Consider the following 15,883-nt stretch of genomic DNA (forward strand, 5'->3'; position numbering starts at 1 on the left):
GGAGAGAGAAAACTGTGGAAAAGCTTCATCTATCTCCTTATTGCCTCCTGAGATAGATTGTTCAGAGCTAAAGGAATGCTAGACATGAACCAAATCTCCTGCTGTCCTATATAGCTTTTACAATCTCCTTTTTAATAACCCAAACTGCAGGGTAGTCTGACTATTAGACAAGCCGTTCTTTTGAATTCTCTCTCCAATGTGTATAGATGTGATAAAAAAAAAAAAACAATTCTCATTAAAACTGCCAATGCTGTTCAAAAACAGGTGGTTTAAAATGTTTCCTATGCAAAGCAAAACACATTTCTTGTGCTTTACACACTGCTTAATAGGGAGTGTAAGATTACACTGCTATGTTGTGTATAACACTGCATTTTAAATAATAGGATATTGTAAGTCGTGTTAGAAATATGTTTAACATTCATATGGAAGATATAATGATATGCACTGAGTAATTTTCAGAAGTGCTGGAACACAGCTTTGTGTGACAACCTCTGAGCTAACGTGGTTGAAAATAGAGTCTGGAATTTGCGATTATACAGTCCCTGATCCTAACTGATGATTTTTCCAGGATACTGTTTGGTCAGCACGTGGGTATATGAATGATAAGATTTCTACTGCCCTATGGGAGCCTTTGTTGTTTGTATTGTAAAATAAGAGTGGTAGGAATTGAGTGTGTTCATGGTGTGTTTTCACTTGTGAGTAGTTGAAAAGGAAGGTGGGACGGGTCTGAAGTAAACATTGTGATGTACTGCTCCATCCCTAGCGTGCCTGCTCAGACCCTTTTCCTGATCAGTTTTCAGGGACAAACACTGATGTCTAGTCACAGTTCTGTGCAAATCTGGAATTTCCATTCACTTTGGTGGGAGTGGACTGTGGGCCTTTGTCATTCTGTGGCACTTTCGCACTGCCACAATTTGGGTGCATTTCATTAGCTATTAGACATTTGAGGGATAAGAAAACCATACGAAGCATGGTAATATGTGTTATTCTTATAAAGGTATACCAATTGTCCTGATGTTTGAATCAGAAGTTGTATTATTAAAATGAACAAATGTTTGCATGTATTGTCATCTGCTCTGGATGAAATAAAAAGCATTTGAGTCTTCTGTATGCCTGTATATCTCAATTCACTCTTTTACTTTAAATAAATAATTACTTTCTTTTTGGTAACTAGTGCAAATAAGGTGAGAATTGATTTTGAGATGATTCAGTTGAATTAAATATGAACATAAACATGTACTTAATGGGGCCTGGCAGCAAAGTGCTTATTCTTGACAAGGTGAATTTTAAAAATGTTTTCTATCAGATCTGTTCTGAAAAACCTGTGTAAATTCAACAGGTGACATTATGGATAATCCAGTAATCAGTGCTTCACCCACCATTTCATGGACCCATAAACTAGTGCAGTTTTACTTACATGGTTCCAGCAGCTATTAATGTATGTACATAACTTGTGAAACATCTAGTTATCACTCTGCTCATATTAGCTCTTTCATACTAATGATTTATTTTCATTTTCTCCAGGATATAGACCTGCGGCTAACTGGATTTGATTTATAAGAGGGGATTCTGCAGTAAATGGCCGCTCTCTTCATATTGCTGCTATGGAAAACAGAATTGTCAATAGGATGTAGTCTGATAAATAGTGCTGAGTGAAGATGCAGCTTCAATAAGTGTGAAATCAATGGAAGATACTTACCACATGAAAAGCCTTTTGAGATTTTTCTGACAGGCTCCTATTTAGGAAACTTGATCTGTTTCCTTTGGTCGCCCTCTTTTTACACCAGTGGATACAAATAAGATTGCTTCATTGTAGTCACACAACTAATGTGGGACCATGGCCTTTCCAAGATCCATGTGGCTGAACTGTGTATGGAGAGCGCTGATAGCCCGCCTGCTACACATGGGATTGAATGCCACTTTTGCTTTCTCTATACTTGGATTTTTGCTTCACGCTGCAGCTGTGTCCTCCCAAAAATTGGATGATACCAACCCAGTGGTGACCACCAACTTTGGCAAGATAAGAGGGATTAAGAAGGAACTAAATAATGAAATTTTGGGGCCTGTTATTCAGTTTCTCGGGGTTCCGTATGCTGCCCCTCCAACAGGGGAGCGCCGCTTTCAACCTCCTGAGCCTCCGTCTCCCTGGGCAGATATCAAAAATACCACTCAGTTTGCTCCAGTGTGTCCCCAGAACATTATAGAAGGCAGGTTGCCTGAAGTCATGCTTCCCGTGTGGTTTACTAATAACTTGGATGTAGTTTCCACCTATGTACAAGATCAGAATGAAGACTGCCTCTATTTAAATATCTATGTCCCAACCGAGGATGGTGAGTTAATAGCAGGCAAAACAGGGAGATCTTTTTATTTTCCTGTTCTACGTTCTAACAATATTAATTCATGTCTACTGTTAGCATGGCTTTCTTTGTTGCATGCCAGCATACTACATGTATGCATGCTGCTTTTCTTTGTATGCATCTGTCCTTTTTTTAAAAAAGAATTCTGTCTACACTCATTTCTTTTCTCCCACAGCACGTGTATTTTTAGGTCAAATTTGGTGCCTAATTCTCATTGCCACCCACTGACTTCTGGGAAGATGCATCAACATCTTATCCATTGCATGTGCAGGCACCACAAGTTGAGATTCTTCCGCACCTAATAACGCAGGTCATATTTGAATTAGATAGTGGTGTTGCATGCTCCTACTGTCTGTGACGGAGCTCCATGTTATTTTCTAGTCTTCTATTCATTTTTCAGTCAAAAGAATATCCAAGGAATGTGCCAGAAAACCCGGCAAGAAAATTTGTAGAAAAGGAGGTATGTATAAAGTGTACAAAAAAAAGTGGGGGAAAAATCGAAACCTTGCAAAGGAGGAACATATAATACAGCTGAAAGAGGTTGATTTGCTGATGCTGTAAAGTGAACAGTTATGGTCCGTCGTGTCGTAATAAAGCCAGAAAAGTACTTAAGGAGAGGACTGCATAAAGCAGCTGAGCAGATAACATTTGTAAAGCTTGAACTTGGTTGATCCTGAGCATCTCTCTTTCACTATCCTATACTGATCTCGTTGGCAGCTTCTCTGTCGTGGCCTCGTGGTATAGAGGAGTGTCTGTCCCTCATATACTGACACCCTACGTTGTACATGCATGCACAGGAGGTGGCTCTCATGCCTGGGAGCTACTGATGCTGCTGGCATTCCACAGCTCTGTAATCCAGTGGCTTAGTGCTATGGCTTTTAGGTACTGTGACAAAGCAGAGCTGAAAATCTGCGTTGATTTCCTATGTGATCCATGCTGTTTTCTTAAAGCAGTGATAACTTTTCTGGAACGTTTTTGTGAAACACTTCCGTTTCTGCGTTTTGATAAGTGAGTGCTGATTTCTTTTATTGGGTAATGATGGCTCTCTTTGTAAAACCCCAAATCTCTTAATAGGGGTGCATAGGAATGTTAAAATGTTGTGAGGTGATACTTTGGATACTTTGGAAACTAGGGTGTTTTAGAATCTTGGCTTCTACCATTGTAGCGTTAGATCCCATGGGGGAATTTGCAGATTTCTTTGTGGACGTTTCCAAATCCTCAGGCAATTGATATCTGATGTGCAAGGTATACTCTGGTATTGATTTGAAGCAGGTATTTGGTAACAACTTTAAAGTATTAATTTTATACTACTTTACACATTTGTTTTTCAACAAGTCATTATTTTTTATTATTATCTCTAAAATGTGCTGTGTAATTGTTGGTCTGCTCTTGAACCTAGAGTGCTTTTTAGAGGAAACAGAGCTGTGTGGAAGGTACCTATTATGTGTAGTCTGCATATTTAATATAAGTTGCTATATGCTGCAGTTACTCCAGAAAAAATATAGAGTCCAGCAAGAAATGGTAAAAAGCCAGGCAAGGTTCAACTCAGATCTAGGCATCTAAATGAAGGTGGCCTTATTTTCCAAGGTTCTTGCTCTTGCAGTTTTACTGATTGTTAATTGCAGCTAGTTGTTAATTATTAATTGTTAATTGTAGTTGCTCAGCGTATGCTTTTTTAGATGTCTGAATCCAGTTGCAGTTACTTAAGGCAGTTAAATTTGTTCTTAAAGCATTGGGCTTTGAGTCAACCTCTGATGTTTCTATTGGGGAATTTCTTTTCTCAGTGCTGTAAAAATGCAATTGCTTAAGCTGGATTGCCAAAGTTGGAAACAAAGATAATCAGGGTACGGTGAGCAACGTCACTTCTTCACACATCATTCAAGTTAGAATAACTGCTGTCATTTATATGCATTCAATTAATGTGCAGTGCTGCAGCAGTTATTACGCAGTTCATCAAGCGTGTGTAATTAGCTGAGCAACTTTCACTTCCTATCACCCAGACACTGATTCACAAAGTCATAAATAAAGATGCAGATCTCCATCATTGTTCTCAGAAAGTATTTTTCCTATGAGAGAATATTTTAAAAAAAAGTCAGAAAAATAGCAAAAATAAAGGAAAGAAGAGCCCAGTAGATGAGAAAGTCATGTTTATTGTCTTGTGAGCTCGAAGGAGAATAAAGAGAGTTGTTTGAAATTCAGGAGGTATTTCTGCAGTTAAATTCATTGCACAAACAGCACAGTAAGAAGCAGCAGCAGCCTACCTTTCTCCTTGACAAGTGCTAAGAATCACTGGATACCTTTTGCCTGGGCAGCTGGCAGAGCGGTAGCCATCCCTGCAGAGCAGCTCACCTGCTGCTCACCCATACACAGCCTTGGGTTCCCCTTGGCCTGAAGTGCCTTCATACCCCAGAGTGGAAGGGATCAAGTGGTAGAACAAAGGTGCAGTAGAGTAAGGTCATCTTCCAGCTTGGAAATGGCCTTGGTTTTGTAAGAAAGAAGAAAGGACTGATATTGTCTCGTTTGCTGGATTAGGTTGTAGTCATTTCATTACAATCGGTGAATGATAAGTTACAGAAAAGAGTAAATAGGAAAATGAGAGGAAAACTTTTATGCTGTCTGCTTAATTAAAACAAGATACATAAATTAAAAGTTACCAAGCCAACAATACGCTATCTTATGTACTATTTAATGCCTTCTTATTATATGAAATAGATTTTATTAGATAAATAAACTAGCAACTAGAATTAATTGTCAGCTGAGGGATATGAGGAAATTAAAAATTTTGAAGAACAGGAAGTAATCTGATGAAGACAGATGTAGAAATGAAAGCAATCCTATCTGCAAGTCCTGCTAGATGTTGTAATGGGAATTATAACCATTACAATGTGTTGCTGGGATTCGATATGAGCACTACAGAGACTACAAGTTGATAGGATGGGAGCTGAGTGAAAAGAAGGAAGGAAATATATTATCTGATTTTTGCTCAATATCGTTGCTTATATTTCAGTATATTTCTTAAACTTCAATTTACTGTCTCTATAGGTAATGAAAGATCATTTGTTTTCACGTCTGTTTCTTACCGGGTCTGTGAAGGTCAGAAGTTGCTTAATTCTGTTATGGATGTGCATACAATAACACCTGTTTGCTAGGGCTGGTTTTAGAGAGTTTGTTCAAAGGCATTTGTTAGTTTTGTGTTGTTTTCTTTGTGGTTAGTCTCCGTAGTTTTAAGTTGTAGTAGTACCTAAATTATATCCTAGATGACACCATTTTACTGACTGATACTGGTTATATTGCTGATGATGTGGTAGTTGTTGCAAACTTTGGCATCATTTATAGGAAATACCTGAATAGTTTTGCACTTTTTTTAGTGTTGCTGGTCTCTGTTTTATAGTCAAGGCATGAACTTGTGATCTGGAATGACAGAGTAACTCGTTACCACTTTTGAGGGTTGTACCTTCTGTTTCAGCTGCAAGCCTGTGGTTGTTTTTTTTTTAAATATTGTATATACATTTAGTTGTGTTACAAGAGTTTGCACCATGAGTGTTCTACTTTAAGTTCTAACGACAATTATAAAATGAAGTTTGAAAATCATCACTAGCATGACCACTAAAAGAAAGCCCATATATTACGTGTTCTGCAATTGGGATGACAGTGTGCCTTTTGCAATGAACTGGTGCAAAAGCCTTCATGTTGCCTGAATAGATCTCAGTGTGAACATGTGGAGGTGTGGTTTTCATAGAAAATATGATGTATACTGCATGTTGTGGAAGTAGTTTGGGAGACAAGACTACTTGTAGGAGAACTGTGGGTAGAATAAGGAAATAAATTACTTGATCTTTACTTTTACATGTGGGAATTACCAATGGCTAAGAAACTGCCCAACATCAGTGACTTCTTCACATGTGGATTCTGATTCTTATTCTAGCTGGTGGAGAGAATAAATTTTAAATGCGAAGAATCATGATCTGAACTACCTCATTTGAGAGTGTAGTATGAGACAGCTCTATTAATATTTATGCCTCCTAATGGGCTACTTGATTTTCTGAGAGCAAAGCTCCCACCACCATAGTTTCTGGGTTACGTCTGCGATTACCATGGATGCACAGGAACATATATGTGTTCATACAAATACTCTCTCAGAAACAAAATAAAAAGAGCAGTGCTTTTGTCTCATCCTGCATTGAACATTCATTGTTTTTCTTTTGAAAATATCTATCAATTGTGATTCATAAATGCCACTGATAACTTTAAGGCTTTTAATCTTAGCACTATGAAAGATTTTTCATAAATCTAAGCAGATATGAAAAGTTCCATTTAGCCTGTTACCCTTTGCTTGCGTTGGATGTTTCTTCCAATACTTTGCTTAACTACCTCAGAGCTGTTTGACTGACTGTCTGGTTTTGGAAAAAAAAGTTAATTAATGCAACCTATACAGTTTCTAGGACCTTTATTAAATAACCATACTTCTGTATGCTTTTTTCAGCTCTGAAATTGATAAGGAAAGTATAAGTTTGGACCTGAGGAAATCTGTATTTCCATCTACAACATTTGTTGATTGATTATCAGATTCTTTTCTCAATGCCTGATGTAGAAAATAATATTGAAGTATTGGACTTGCGGATGCTGTATTACTGAAAAACAATTGAGATATTCTTCTCTGGGGCTGTATAAATGAAAGAAGTCTAAGGTGTGTGCCTCCAGCACTGCAGGCTCAGCTGTGTCAAATTACATTGCACTGCCCAAAGGCTAAGAACATGCACTTGCAGACCGTTACCAGGGCTTATGATGTCTTGAGAATGAATGTCAAAGCTCCCAGACATACCTCAGTTTGTATTTTGGTGTATCTCAACCTTTGCAGAGGGTGTAGATCTTCACCCAGCCACTTAGCCCATTCATAATGAATTGTTTGCCTGTAGTTCACTTGTGTCAGTAGTTGCCTGCACGCATCTGGAGTTTTCCTGTTTGCCCTTCCTGGCTCCTGGCTGAAGTGCCCTCCAACCTGTTCTGCCTCGCAAGGCCAGTGCTCTTCCTTGCAGTATCAGCTGGTGCAGATGTAGTCCATAATCCTGAACTCAGGTGCTACGTACTAAAACAAGAAGGCTGTTGCATTTTTCTGTTCAATTTTGAATCACTGTGTTCCTGTTTTTCATTCCTGAGACACCATAGCAGCATTTTTTATTATACTAGTAATACAAGGAAGAAGATAATGAAGCAAACATTGTCTTGTACAGACCTTTTCATCCTTTCACAATCTAAAGCTGTTAGTGTCAGTTAGCAGCATTATCCAAAGACGTGTAGTAGGTTTATGTCATATTTGAAATAACATAAAATGCTTAAACTCTGATGTACTCTCCACAGCCCTTTTTCTGGGAGAGCCAATGCTTGACAATAGACAACTTTGCAGACTGCATTTTAAGACTCCAGTCATCTTAAATGCCATCAACATTGGTCAGAGTCCTCCCTAAATGTCTAGTTGTTCTGGCTGTTGCTGACCACATAGTCATCGTGCTGTCATTGCTTTGCTCATACAACTTGACAGCGCTTATAGCTCTAACAGGTCTTAAATTCTGATTTAATTCCATTCCTTGTCCATTATTTTGTTGCTCCCTTTTCATTTTCTACATCCTCCCCCACGCGGGCTCTAAAATAGTACTGTTACTTGCTAATATGAAGTCAGATAAGACTGTTCTGTGCTTCTTCACCTTGACTTTCTCAGGTTGGACCAGCTGTACTCAGTAAATAACACTGAAGCGGTTTTCCTTTCAATCTGCTGCTTTCTAATTTATTGCATAAAGCCAGACTACACAAAATCTTAGAAGAAATAGTTATGGAAGTACATTTGTCCATTTTCAAGAGGAATCCTTGAATAACTTGTGTAACTTTTGGATGGCTATGTTTTTCTGCTTACTTCCTTGTCTTTTTTTTTCCTGTGTTGTATTATTATTCCTTTGCTCTTCTCTGTGTTCATTTCCTTTGTTTCCTTGTTTCCTTATAATACATAAGGATACAAATACTTTTAGTATTCCTGGCATATTTTTGAAGCTTGAATGACGATGCTTGCATGTGTCAAACCATTCTTAAAGATCATCTCAATTATAATGTTAATAATCCGCTTATAACTTGAATATTGCTCCAGTATAATTCCAGGTTTTCTTCAAATTCTTTTCACTTATAATTCTTTAACCCTCTTCATTTCTACTTACTTTGTGTTGCCAAATGCACGTCTTCTCTGCTTTGATATGTATAGTATTAATTATATTCTGCATTCAGAACCCTGCTGCTTTAATGAGCTTAACATAAATGAGATTTGTTTTTGGGATATCAATCCTTTTCTTCTGTTTTAATATTAATATCCCATATATTACTTTCTCATGCTTCTAATAACAAAGTTTTATCCTAAATAGAAGCAACCCTGAGCAACAAAGGACTGGGAGAAGTGGGACAAATCTGACTCGAAGCTTTGTTTGCACCCATCTTCTCAAACATCACTGGTTGCTGGCGAGAATCAGCCACCTGGGGCTGCCGTAAGTGAAGGCAGACATTGCCAGACATGTGGAAACTGCTCAGTGCTAGTGCTGGAGCTGGCTTTCCCTTCCAGAGTTTTGCTGTAGTGTCAAACTTCAGCAGCAGCAGTAAATTGTGTTGCTAATTCTTCCACTGTGGGAATTGTTCTAATATCCCAGTGTGTTTTCAAAGCAGTAGTCAGAATCTGCCCTGGTAGAGTTTTCTGTGCTTTTTTTCAATGAGAATGGCTTTTGCCTTTCCTATTCATACTGCTACAAATCGCTTTGATGTACACAGGAAGTTTGGTCTCAGGTACTTGTCTGAAGAGAAATGGTTTTAAGTTGAGGGAGGGAAGATTTAGGTTGGATGTCAGGGAGAAGTTCTTTATTATGAGTGGTGAGGTGCTGGAACAGCTGCCCAGAGAAGCTGTGGATGCCCCGTCTCTGGAGGTGTTCAAGGCCAGATTGGATGAGGCCCTGGGCAGCCTGGTCTAGCATTAAATGAGGAGGCTGGTGGCCCTGCATGTGGCAGGGGGGTTGGAGATTCATCATCCTTGAGGTCCCTTCCAACCCTGGCCATTCTGTGATTCTGTGAAGAGAAGGAAAATTACTTTTCTGGGTCTTCAGCTGTTGAAGCTCTGGAAGTCCATAGCTTCAGTTACCCTCTAAGGGTCTGTCTACCAAGGAAGGCATAGGGAGAAAAAACCTTATGCAAGTTTTATCTGTTTGCCAATAGATTTGACCTAAAGGAGCACTCTGGGGGAAGATCATGGCCAGTATGACCAGTAAACTTTAGCAGTAGCTGTATTGGAGCACTGTGCCCTGTACATGGGCTTTTCCAGAGTGCTTTTGGGGATCTAGGACTTGTCCTTTTATGTCCCAGAGGAATCAGAACACAGATTGCAAGTTGTTGCGGGTGCTGTTCCCTTTTTATTTATGTCAATGGCAATTTGCAGTTCAGTATTTTGTGAGATACTGAATTATTGCATAGGATAACTAAGTTTGGGCTATATTAATGGCAGTATTTTGAGATCAGGCCTGCAGGGGCAAAGTATTGAGGCCTCTTGGTATGATTTAATATTTTTTAAATACATTTTTTATCCCTATTTTATTTTGTGATGCATGGAAAAATCGTATTATCATATGTAAAGAGAATCTGGTAAGCAGAAATCTATAAGACAGAGACAGCCGATTATTATTTGTATTTGTTTTCTGGCAAGCTTCCATTTATTAAATTTCACCCTTTCTGTAAAGGCCTTCTTTAATTATTAGCTGAAAATCAGGTATTTATGTAATTATCGTAATTATATCTACACATCTAGTGTACTTGCAATTATTTCATTAAAAATTGCAATTATTATACAATTATAAGGGATAATGACGTCTTGTAACATGTTTCAGAAGCCCTAATTAAATGATGGCATAAATGAATTGGAAGTAATTTAGAAGTTTTGAATATTGTTTTATCAGAAATATCAGAAGTGATTCATCCACATTATGAACTGGCAGTGAAACCCCTGCAAAGTTATTTTGAGCAAAGATTTCAGAGAGCTCATGGAAAAGGATTTGTCTCTATTGCCTCTCTGTCATTACTTTCTGTTCCCTATATTCTTACACTCAAAACCTGCAGATTTTCAATAGAAAGGTACGTTGTATAAGACGATTGCACAGCTTGCTGAATCTTTCTAGAAGGCTCAGCCTAGAGCAAAATAGGATCTATGTGAAAGCACAGCCTGTACTTAGGGGAAAAACCTATGCAACAGTTGGTTCAAGGCGGTGGAAAAAAAAAATAAATGAGGAGGTTTCATTACGTGCTGAGCATTGATGATTTGCCTGAATGTTGGAATGCCCAAATGCTGCAACTCCAGGTGCTGGGGAAAGAGAGACAGAAATTCCTCCTGTTGCACAGGGCAGTGTGATGCTCCAAGCGCGGGAGGAGCGTTAGGCAGAGTGGGAACAGAGCGGCCTTGCAGAGCATCTCCCTTCCTGTCTCCGGAGTGGGTGGGGAAAGACAGGCAGGGATAACGTGCCAGCATCTACCAAAGCCTCAGCATCACAGGTTTCTCATCTTCTGCCCTGTCAACTTTCTGTAGTGTACAGATGATCTCTCCCTTCAGTTAATTTTAAAAGTCATTGAAAATGGCAGCAAGGCATATATAATGTTTAGGCTTCTTTTATCAATCTGTTATTTTAACTAGCACCGTGCTACTAAGTGATGGGTACATAACAGAGAACCCATGGCAGGACTGGTGCTCATGTAGCCACCCTTACCACGGCACCCACCTCGGTTTTCTCCTGAAGGCAGCACCCTGCTGTGGGCTGGTGCCATGCAGACCAGCTGGAGGGCCCCATCCGAGCGCACCCGCTGCTCGCCTCCCACCTGCCAGCTGGAGCTCCTCCTCCAGTTCTTGCTCCCCGTTTGCTGGGGGAATGACTCATGCACATTCTTCCCATTTACTTCAGATGCATTCAGGCAGGTTAAGCAAACCTTATGTTCAATTTGCTTGGTTCACGTCAGTTCATTTTTTGCCCAAGTTTGATTAAAGAGGGCTTACAGGAGAATACTCTGTTGCAGAACGTCCCACAAAAGGATGGAAGCCAACCTCCAAGAGGCAGGAGATGCTGGAGCTGCCAAAAGCCCACCTACCCATGGCAAGCTCCCCGGCTGCACCATCTGATGTTCAGGTTCCCTGCTGGGGCAGCCACTGAGGGACTGAGCTGCCCTGGCGGGGGCTGTTTCCCAGGACCTGCTGACCTTTAATCAAAAGCTGAGCACCACCCCAGCTGTCAAGTTCCATTCCAGTGCCCTGGCAGGAGTTATTTTAGTTCCTGCCAACGCTACGCTTTGCTTTTAGTCTTCAGTATATTGATATTAATATAGTGAACAGAGAAACAAAACATACCATTACCAGCAGGATCTATCTGAAGCAATGAGAATTTAGTGTCTGAGAGTCCTTGTTTCCAAAGCAATGCTTTAATGAGATGGACCCAGTGGTAAGGGAATATGAACCAGGCATTTATGTATGTATACATATATACATATACAGTCACAAATAGATGGGAAAGCACAACAAAATGCTTTACAATTTGCCTAATTTCATTGCAGAATTTACATTCATATGTTTTCATATTTATTTTAAAATGACAAGAAGGTTTCAGAGATTTTTCAAAAAGGTAGAATTTAGTTGCTTGAGGCCAGATGTAAGATAAGTGCACGAGCCAAGTAGGTACTATGTCAGGTTTTGCACATTTACGTACTCTGAGGCTGCTTCTAGTAATACTGCCCCATGATCTATATAGCACTTTGAATCCATGAAATATCACTGTGGAGTTGCTGTAGAGGCAGGTTTATTTCATGAAATTTCACAAGAAATCATTAGGCTGTAAACCTAGATTTTAAATTCTTAGTCCTTTCCCTGTTCCTCCATGCTAAACTCAAATGAAGTACCCTCTATATGAATCAATTAAAACTGTGCTATGTAGAACAGGCAGGAGAATTGAGTTTATGTCCTTCACTTTTCAGTCATTAACTGTGTTCATTAATTACAAATGGATTACTTTTGCTAGAAACAGTAACTTTTGAAACAAAAAATAATTGCTATAGGTAAGTGCTGAAGCACATTCGGTCTCTTGGTACGATGTTTTCAAAGGTAAAGCCTCGTGTAAAGGAAGAGGCCAAAGAAGCAACAGTCGCCTTTCCTTCACAGTGCCATGAAACTCCGTACTGGCAGGCACTTCGTGCAGTGTTGCAGTCACAGTTCTTGAAGTATTGAAGGCATTACCTGGCCAACAGCATGCTGTGATGCCAGATCATAGGGAACGTTGGCTCGGGTGTTACAGAGACAGGGATGAATGCTGACAAGGTCACTGTAAGAGTGCCCCATCCAGAATCCCGGCCTGCTGGCAGAAGCTCCTCGCCTCCCCTTCTGCGCGCATTACATTCTGTGTCGTTCACATCGAGGCGAGCGCTGCCCCTTGAACTGCGAAGCAGTCGTGTGTGTTCTTGACAGGCTGGTTTTGCTTCTTTCCCTGACATCCATGAAAGATGCCTGCCGAAATGCGGCGCGGCAGCAGCGGGCCATCACCTCGCGGAGGTGAGCGGGAGGCAGCCGGCGTCTGAGAGGAGCAGGAAGGCGAGCTGACAGCAAAGACGGCTCCTGACACCCGCGCGGCAGCAGGTGCGTGCCGAGCACGGAGCTGGGATGAAAAGGCTCTTTCCCTTTAGGCAAAGCAAGACCAAGAAGCAGGCAGTGCAGAAATCCGCCCTGCAGTTTTCAGTGGCAGAAAATATTTTTTTTCTCCAGAGTTTGCTTACATGTATGAGTTGCCATTTTCCTGCCCAGAGCTTTGACACACTGAACTACAAGCTGGTTTGTCTCAGCCCAACAGGCAGAAGCAGAACAGAAGGAGCAGGTGATTTAGAAAGCGTCTAAAGGAGGGTTACAAGGATGGGGAGGGGTCTGGGGGGCAAGACGTGTGTGAGGAGTGGCTGAGGGCCCTTGGTTTGTTGGGCACAGAGCCGAGCAGGCTGAGGGAAGCCCTCATGCTGACCCACAGCTCTTGCACAGGGGTGGAGAGGCAGCGCTCAGCTCTGCTCTCTGACAACAGCAGGGCCCAGGGAATGGCGTGGGTGCATCAGGTGAAGGTTCGGGAATACACATCTCTTCCAACTCTGGATATCCTATGATTCACTCCATGTGCGCTCCACTGCCCTTCCAGGCTCAGTTGTTGCCATGTCCCAGCGGTCTGAGCACCACTACTGCCCAGTGCGTGGACATTGGTGATAGGAGAAGTCAGGAGATAGGTTTGACCTGAAGCAGAGCAAAAGCTGTCCATCCCTTAATATCGCTTGGTTAAAAATGGATAAACTCAGCAGTAAGTCAGATTTTGGCCTGTTGTTTGAATTATGAATATTCTTCTAAATGCTGTCACTTCCTTAAAGAAATACAGTGGTTTCTTTTGAATTTTAAGTGACTGTGGATTGAAATTTTGTGTGAGTGATTATCTGGCTCAGTGAATACTGTTGTTATTATTAGCGGTTTTGGGTGTTAACCTCTTCACTGCCAAAACCTGTAAGTGCAGCATGCCATTCTACTGGCACTCAGGAACTAGAAAGGTTAAGAAGCCATTGAAGCCTATTCAAGAAATGTCATAATTTTCAGACTGATGAACTGCAAGCCTGGAAGAGAACAAAGAAACAAAAATTACATTTACTTTATGCTTGCAAAGAAGACAGTTTGAAGGAGAGCGGGCCATAGACAGTAGCTCATTTTCAGTTCTGCCCCCATTAGTTATGTCACATTCCAACTTCAATTCTGTAAGCCCAGAAATGTGCTGCTTAAACAGAGTTTGGTTGCATGGGGATGATTTGACACAGAGCCACATGTTCCTTTCCAGTCATTCTGGTCCTTGCCAGCCTTTTCCCATTCTCTCCCTCCCTCCCTTAGCTAAGCAGCATCTGGCCTTCTCCCTCTGGTGAACTTGCGTGACTCTATTTCAAGTATAGATTTAGTTATTAAATCTGGAGATAAAGTATGGATCTGTTCCACTAATCAGATACTGCAGTGACTAGAGCCATAGACGTACTCGGAGAGATCAATTAGATTAGATTATCAGATCATTATAAGCAAACTCTTAAAGACAAAGCAATAGAAAGTAATCTCGTGTCAGTGCGTTTCTTTAGAGGATATTTATGCTATTGTTTTGTTCGCTTCTCTGTTTTCCCTACATCTGTTTAGTACCGCAGTGGTGCTTAGCCTCACTTCAGTGCAGGGCTGGATGGTCAGTACCAATCCATACAGTGAAACCTCTGTGATGCTCTCCATAAGCTCCAACACATTATGAGGTTTCCTGGGGAACTCATTTTGGATCTTGATCTCTGGGGTTGGGCAGTAGCCTTCTGTTTGATTGGCGTCCTTCTGTTACCTCTCTTGTCTCATTCTGTATTTATTATTTTGGCTGTGATCTTATTTTGACTACTTTTATTGCATAAGTCCAATGTTATGAGCAAATACTAGCTGATTCCTATAAAGATTCATTCATTCTCTAGGTGTTTGTTTTCAGAATTTCTGTGAAAATGGTTTTCCAGCATATAATAGCCCATCTTGTCAGTTCTGAGTCTTGGTTATGCTCTCTACAGCCAGCAGTATCATTTTCTTAGTATGTATATATATATGACCTTCACTTTTAAATATATATTTTAGTAAGTATTAAGACTAATGTTATTATACTGTTTCTTTGAGAGAATTGGCAGAACAGTATACATCAAAGGCAACAATTAGTGTATTTTCATTTGACGTGTTCAGCCTATTAGGCTGTTAAATTTTGCATAGAAAATCATTAGCATGTGTAATTTGGTGAGGAAGGTCTTGGAAGAGGAGTGGTGGATGTAAATCAATCGGTGAGGGGGCTCTCATACGGTATTCAAACAACAGAGCTTTGAAATATCATGAAATATTTTCTTATGCATTTACTGTGAGTGCAGAGAGGTGAAAGAAGCTGCAGATTATCGCTGGTTTAGGAGTTAACAAAGATGCTCCAGCTGGTTTTGTCTAATATTAACATCTAGAACAAGATTGTATCCCCTTCTTTTCTCAGTGAGCTCCGCAGAGATGCATGGGATCGAGACTGCAGTGTGCCAGCTCTCCTTTTAGATAAAGATGAAGGGCATCAGAATCAGGTTTGAGGTAACAGTTCATTGTGTTTATGGGAAGTCCAGTATCAGGTCTTGCTTTTGGGTTAGAACTGGACGAACTTGGTATGAAGATTAGTTCTTTTTATCCATTTTTTTCTTTCCCCAAACTAGTTCCGGAACTGTTGCATTGCAGGCGATGTTACACCTGTCACACGTGTTGCTTGCTACTTTGGAATTAGCAGAAGTTGAAAAAGTGATGGAAAAAATTGTGAAGTGCATTTCTTCCCCATTCTTAATGGGCACACGTGACCTAGAATTCTGACAATTTAGAAATAGTTATCTGGTATTAAATAAATTCAAGAAAGTTTAGCTTTTGGCCAATTAAAACC

General features: G+C 40.3%; 1 protein-coding gene across 4 annotated transcripts in view; it reads left to right on the forward strand.

Annotated features, from left to right (window-relative positions):
- Window positions 1-1,534: 1,534 nt before the first annotated feature.
- The window catches only part of NLGN1 (neuroligin 1), a 276,854-nt gene continuing 262,505 nt past the window's right edge, over window positions 1,535-15,883 (forward strand). For all 4 annotated transcript variants that reach the window (XM_090147721.1, XM_090147722.1, XM_090147723.1 and 1 more), the window contains exon 1: window positions 1,535-2,330. In XM_090147721.1, the coding sequence (XP_090003847.1) occupies window positions 1,838-2,330 (493 nt within the window). In that variant the 5' untranslated portion in view covers window positions 1,535-1,837. The remainder of the gene's footprint in view (window positions 2,331-15,883) is intronic.

The sequence above is a fragment of the Phasianus colchicus genome, chromosome 10, assembly GCF_987193195.1.
Source record: "Phasianus colchicus chromosome 10, bPhaCol1.hap1.1, whole genome shotgun sequence".
Lineage (NCBI taxonomy): Eukaryota > Metazoa > Chordata > Aves > Galliformes > Phasianidae > Phasianus > Phasianus colchicus.